At 36.9% G+C, this 6,950-nt stretch overlaps 1 protein-coding gene across 1 annotated transcript in view; it reads right to left on the reverse strand.

Annotated features, from left to right (window-relative positions):
- Nucleotides 1–6,950, reverse strand: part of RASA1 (RAS p21 protein activator 1) — a 115,400-nt gene that overhangs the window by 93,727 nt on the left and 14,723 nt on the right. The window contains 1 exon segment of the mRNA XM_013004895.2: nt 3,022–3,063. Coding sequence (XP_012860349.1) covers nt 3,022–3,063 — 42 coding nt within the window.

A 6,950-nucleotide genomic window follows, 5' to 3' on the forward strand; every position in this document is an offset into this window, starting at 1 on the left:
ATTATTTATGGCATCAAGCGTGTACAGTATGAGCCAATCAGTGGCAGTAATGACAGAGCATGCGCTGTTATGCAAAAACCGCGATAGAGTGAAGCCGCGGAAGTCGAAGCGCGAAGTGGCGAGGGTTCACTGTATTTGCAAAAGTATAAAAAACAGGAAGACAGAAGAATTGATGCGTTCAAGTTATGATATTGTTAAAGATTAAGCATACTGTGTGGGATACATAAAGATTTCTCCCCAGGTTGTCTCCCCCAAATGTATGCCAAACCGAATTTGCTGCTTACTACACATGGTAAATGACTGTACACTTGGAGGTCACCGCAAGCAGGTCAGAGGTTATTCTCCCTAAGGCTTATCAGCCATCTAGAGCAATCTGACTGCATAGTCTGTCCTACCCTAAGTAGGGTCCACCCCCTTGTCATAAGGATAGCAGATTGTTTCCCTGAAGGAGAGCCCAGGGAGGTGTCAAGCCCACTCAAGGATGACCAAGGTTAGGCTGCCATCTTGAGTCTAGGGTCCGCCCACCTTGTCACATGTGTACCCCTTGTCCCTCCCCTTCCTGTGATACGTATGGGTATGTGGTTACCTATAATTACGCCCCTAAGGATATATAGACCTTGGTCAGAAATAAAGAAGAGACATTTTTTCCTCCTTCCCGCTGCTCCTCCTGTTCTCTGTGCAGACCTGGTTGCCAGGATGATGGCTGTCCTGGAGGTGAGCATGCTACTGCAAAATGTGTCTGACTTCTTTAGTTCACTCTCTCCTATATTCCATTACTTTACCATGATCTCTATATATTATAACTGTACAATTTCTCCTACAGATCCCCATGGGAGTTAGAGGCTGGTCTACTCTAACATACTATAGGATGCCTGAAGAATGAATAGATAGGTCTTAAAAGAAATATAATCAAAATGCTTCTCAGAAGTGAGGGTAGTAAGACTTTGGCTCATTTACTTTGGATATGTCATTAGGAAACACCAACCACTACACAAGAATATCACAATTGTCAGAGGCTAAGAGAAAACAAGGAAATCCTCAGTGAGAGAGACTGACACAGCAGCATGGGACTCAAATATACCAACAATCACAAAAAGGGCACATGGCCAGACTACATTTTATCCTTTAATAAAGTTGTCGTGAGTCAAGCTGACCTGATGGCAATTAACAACAAATCAAGCCAATACTATTAAACTGGAAAGTCTTTTCTGCTATTACATAATACTCAACAGAGAGAGAAAGTTAGATGAAATGTATAATCTAAGCATACCAATAAACATCCCATATTCTGTTCCATTAAAACTTAATGGTCTATCAGTTAGTTACTCATGTATATCACGTAATAATGGCCTTTTGGAAAATATTGTTTCACTGAGCTATACAGATTTTAACACATTTCATAATACTAAATTATTTTATTTATATAACTCAGCAGGTCCGGGCTGCTCATATCCTATTCAAAAGAGAGATCTAACTCATTACACTCTCGGGAGATAGGTCTAAGTCCTTAATAGCCTGCCTGATAAAAAATGTATTTGCTTACCAGAGGCTTTGGGCCACATGAGATAGTTCATGCTCTCAAATGTAGTTTATGGTGAGAGCCTTGAAGGAACTTCAAAAAAGTGTGAGAAATGAAATTTTAAAATAATGGAAAATTTTCACGAACTGTCTAAAGCCCCCTGGTACTATGTTTTATGGTGGGGGCCTTGTGTGGTATGAGCCTAACATCTCAGGGGCTGGAAACTGAGTAATTAAAGTCCCAGATCACCAAGACTTAGGTGACCCGCTCTGGTTGGTAACACTTTGTGCATACTGTGTGAATTATTACTGAAAGAATTAAGCACTGCCCAAAGACTCCACTAGGGGAGGAAAATTGGATGCTTTTACCTGGTCTCTCCTGGATCTTGTCCCACATACCTTGACCACATGGTATTAATCTGAACCTTTCAGTATAATAACCATAACCATGAACATTACTATACTGAATTCTCTGAGTCCTTCTAGCTAGTCACTGAACATAATAAGAGTGGACTTGAGAACTCCCAACAACCAGCAATCTTAGTAGAAAAGGATCAGGGAAGGTCTCAAATGCAGTTGTGGAAATTTGGTTTCTAAAGCTCTGATTTTTCTTGGAAGCTCAAATTTTGTCAATGGCAACATAGTTATTTTTCTTGATGTAATGAAGGTTCACTAATTCCGTTTCAAGAAAACATTTGTCAAATACATATGTCTGGAAAAACGTTAAGTGGTAGTTACATAATCTCACTTCAGTTTGAGGATATTAAGAGTGATTGGGTGGAGTCTAGCCTGTCAATCAGGTCCTGTGGGCATGGCCTTCTCATGAGGATTCTGGGGACTCCTCTTCTTCTTTGGAGGTGGTACACACTGCTTCACATTCCTGTTTGACAAGTCACATGGAGCCATGCTGATGGCAGCCAGATCCCTGGGGCTGGAGGAGCCATGTGGAAACCCACCCCAGCTCCAAGTTGCTTCCACCACTGGATCCACAAGACTTTCCACCCAATGACATGTGATCTTCCTGCATTCGGCATCATTCATGTGCTATGTGAGTCTAAAGAGGAATTTATGAGTTAGTATCGAACATAAAGGCTAATATTAGACTTACGGACTTAATCTAGACTGGGCTGGATGTTTTCTCAATATGTAACTGATCTTTGATAAAAAGCTCTCTCTTATACACATGAGTATCTCTGGGTTTGCTTCTCTAGTCAAGCCGGAGTAACACAGCATAGTTTCTGTATCAGTCTTTTTTCAAATAAAAAAAAAAGTGTACCATAAAAGCGGAAGTTGATTCATTTCTCACCTCAAACAACTGCACAATTGCTTTTTCTCAAGACATTGCACTTCAGGGTACAAACTTGCTTTATGTGTATTTTCCATTTCACCACACAAATACTAAAAAGACATGATAAAGACTGTGACTGAAAAGTATTAGTATTTACTATTTCATCAAGGATATTTTTAATTGGCATGCAGTTTTATCATCCTTTTGCTCTGTACCATCCATACAATTGGCAACAAAGTAAAAATGACAGATAATGTCTTATTATGAAAGTTGTTTTGCCTCTGCAGATCTCTTGAAAGGGTCTCAGGGTATCTCGGTGCTCTATGAGTTTCTTTTTGTGAACCACAAAAATCTGATATCTTGGAGTCACTTCCTGCTCATTTGGCCCCATGTGTTAGAGAAGTGTTTATAGGGGTTTTTCCTTGAAGAGTCTCAGCTAAATCTGTCAACTTTCATGTGAAAGACAAGATCACCACCAATATTATAACCAAAATGTACTTCCTTCCTATTTCCGTATGTAAAGTTCATCCACCAGTTTTCTTTAGTTGTGAATTTTTGACTGTCAGTTTGGCTTTATATAAGATCAACCCTGTATAAAAGATCTTGTTTCCACATATTTTTATTAATAGAAGCATCATTATAACTTACTGATAAGTTTCAGACTTTTTTAACTTCATAAATTTGACATCTGTCCTATGATTCCTAACATTTTGACAATTCCACTCTATTTTTCTCTAGCAGAATCAAACATTTACAAGAGGTCTTCAAAAAGTTCGTGGGAAAATGTAATTAAAAGGTAGTAGAATTTTTTCACAAACTTTTTAAAGCTCCCTCATCTGTAAATTCTTTTTAACTTTTTCTAAGTTTCTACTTTATGGTTTGCTATGTTTCCTACTGCTAGCATACATTCATTAATTATTTAGATAGCTAATTTATAAATCACTCTACAAATAAAAAAGGAGATGAGCCTTAAACTGCCAATTACTACTAACTGATTTTCAACATCAACCAGATCCTTCACAGTACTGGAATCCATGGCCAGCACAACTCTTTCCTCTAGCTGAGGCGTTACATATAGCACCATCCTCTTCTTGCTCCCCACATGTCTCCATCAAGATCACCTAGCTGGCAGTGGATTTCCCAACTATCCCATACTTGTTAAACCAAATACCCTGTTCCACATAAAAAGCCAACAAAGAAAAGGAGATATGTGATCAAAAGTATTCACTAAATCGAGCTGCATTATCAGTTAGATGTTTGAAAAGTAATAAATCTCATCCAGGTGAAGGCATAGGACCTAGCAACAGTTCATTCTGTTAGCCATCAGATTGCCATGAGCCAGAGCCAACCCCACAGCATGTAACACAACTTCATTATGAAAAGCTTTCTTTCCAATAATTGTAGACCTTACACTAAAACTCAATCGTAACTTCCCCAGAACAATGCAGTTAGAATTGGAAACATTATCTCAAAAATCAACCACACATGATTTTATCCACAAATTTTCTATCCTGTCTAATCAGACTTCTATCAGTAAGTAGGAAAAGCTTCCAACTAGGCATCTCAGTCTCAAAAAGCAAAACTAAAATACTTATTAGTTCTTGCATTATTGTTCATCTCATCCTAAATGCATATTTTACTATATGCAGAATAATTAAATGGAAATTCGTAAGTTCTTAGCACTATCAACATGTTAACAAGCTACTTCCTAATACACTTAATTTATTATTTTAACATTTAGACGAGATCCTGTGATAAATCACATCACTTTCACCTGCCTGAGAAATGCCAATGTTCATCTGATAAGAACTATATGCAAAGGCTTATATATAAGCATTTTACTAGTCTTTTTATGATTATTCTGATTATTCTCAACATTACTATGAATTTGAAGACAATTGTTACCTTACAGCATTTCACAGATGGAAAACCTGAAACTTGAGGAAATCAGATTTTCCCAATACAGAAATTCCTTACATTGAAAAAAGAAATTCAGGTTTCCCAAAGTGCAGATTTCTCTTCTCTCCTACTTCCCCTGTACGTGTCAAGCTGACAGAAAACTACTACTTATTATCATGTCTCATGCAAAGAATGTTTACTATACATGTAGGCAGAAGTGAACAAAAAAGTTAGTTTAGTATATTAAAAGACTTTATGGAGTCCTATACTAAGCGACACCCTGAATTTCTAAGCCCTGAGGCACATAATACAGCACTTCCCAACTTAATTAACTGATAAAAATCACAGAACACCAATTACTAAAACTAAAAAGTGCTGTATACAATTTACAAAATGCTGTGAGACAGTTAATATTATAAAACCGGCTTGTTGATGGTTATTAACCAGCAAATAATTTTCTCTACCAGAAGACTTAAAAAACATTGTGGGAAAACGGAATTAAAAGATCATGGAATTCTTCCAGAACTTTTTGAAGCCCCTTTGAATTTGACCAAATTCCTTTCTTATACTGATAAAATGCTTGTTCTCCAAGATTTTGAATAAACAGAAAAATAAACCATCCTCCACTTTCAAATATAATGAGACAAAACAAGAAAGCCAAGTTCATTAACTGTTTTAAAAGTCAGCTAAATACTACTAGGAACAAAAGTAATGTCATTCAAATTTCTTCGTTATTTTGAAAAAGTAATTCTCCTAAGTTTGCAATCCCCTTTAGTTACAATTGTCTTGAAGGATTTAAGCCTTACAAATCCCCATAAACCAAACACTCAAATGCCTTTACATTTTTTAACATTTTTAAAACCATTCAGCCTCTCTACAAGCACTTTTATTCGGCATTCCTATCAATTATCCATTACCCTTAGCAACTAAATTCAATTTTTCTGACTTTGTATTCTCCTCACTGAGCCTTGAAAAAAACCGCACACAAAAAATGTCAACTGAGAAAGTAAGGTGCCGAGCACCTTAGAAGAGGTCAATTAACTTGCTGGGTGTGAAGACTTCATAAAGCAGCATCAACCAAGGTGACTTCTCCAGGATCCGTAACTCATCTGTTGGTTTTAGGAACTGATTGGACCCAAAGATGTCTACCCATTTTACGAGAAATAACTTATATAAGCGGCTTCAAAAAGTTTGTGGAAAACTGAATAAAAGGGTAATGAATTTTTTTTTACATAAACAAGCCTTTCATATCTCTGCCCAGTTCACTCTTCCCTTGATGACCTATAAAATGGAATGTGCCAAACTAAAAACAATTCAAAATAATAAATGGGAGGGAGAAGTGTCACTATTTTACAAAACTAGTACAACAGAGCAACATATGCTTCAGATTAAAAATCATGCTGGATACTAAAATTATTCAGCATTTATTAATTGTTTATTGATTACAAAGTACATGCTACCTTTTATGACACTGAAACTTGATAGAATCCACTTGTGATGGTCAATTTTAACTATCATTCTGGCTATGCTGTGGGACACAGTTGTTTGTTCGAACACTAGGCTATATGCTGTTGTGAAGGTGTTCTGTAGATGTGGTTAAAAGATCTACAATAAAAAATTCTTTAAGTAGAGATTACCCTTAATAATGAAGGACGGCTAGTGGTATAATGGCTACAGGCTGAACTACTAACCAAAAGGTCTGTAGTTCAAGCCCACCAAATGCTCCTTTGGAAAAAGATATGGCAACCTGTTTCCATAAATATTTATAACCTTAGACACCCCGTCCTGCATGATCACTATGAGGCACAATCAACTAGACAGCAAGTACAATTTTGTTTTCCTAATGGGTGGGTCCCATTCAATCATTTGTTCCTTACAATCAATCAATTCCTTTATTTGTATATTGCTGTTTGTTATTGGGTACCATCAGTAAGAACCATCCAACTCAAATGACTCCATATGACTGTCTCATAGTTTCTTTAGTTGTAATTTTTGAAGAGGCAGATCACCCAGTTGTTTCTCCCAGACTCACTTTCACTATAATTACTGTATATACACAAGAATAAGCCTATCCGAATATCAGCCGAAGCACCTAATTTTACCACAAAAACTGCATTTAAAATGTGCTGAAAAACTTGGTTTATACACAAGTATATACAGTCTTCAATCTGTATGCTGACTAAATAATACAAGACAGACAATATTAAATAAAGCACATCTTCTTAATTAGCAACCTGAGATATGC

Source organism: Echinops telfairi, unplaced genomic scaffold (genome assembly GCF_000313985.2).
Source record: "Echinops telfairi isolate 266 unplaced genomic scaffold, ASM31398v2 ScPeMD7_7469;HRSCAF=8507_1, whole genome shotgun sequence".
Lineage (NCBI taxonomy): Eukaryota > Metazoa > Chordata > Mammalia > Afrosoricida > Tenrecidae > Echinops > Echinops telfairi.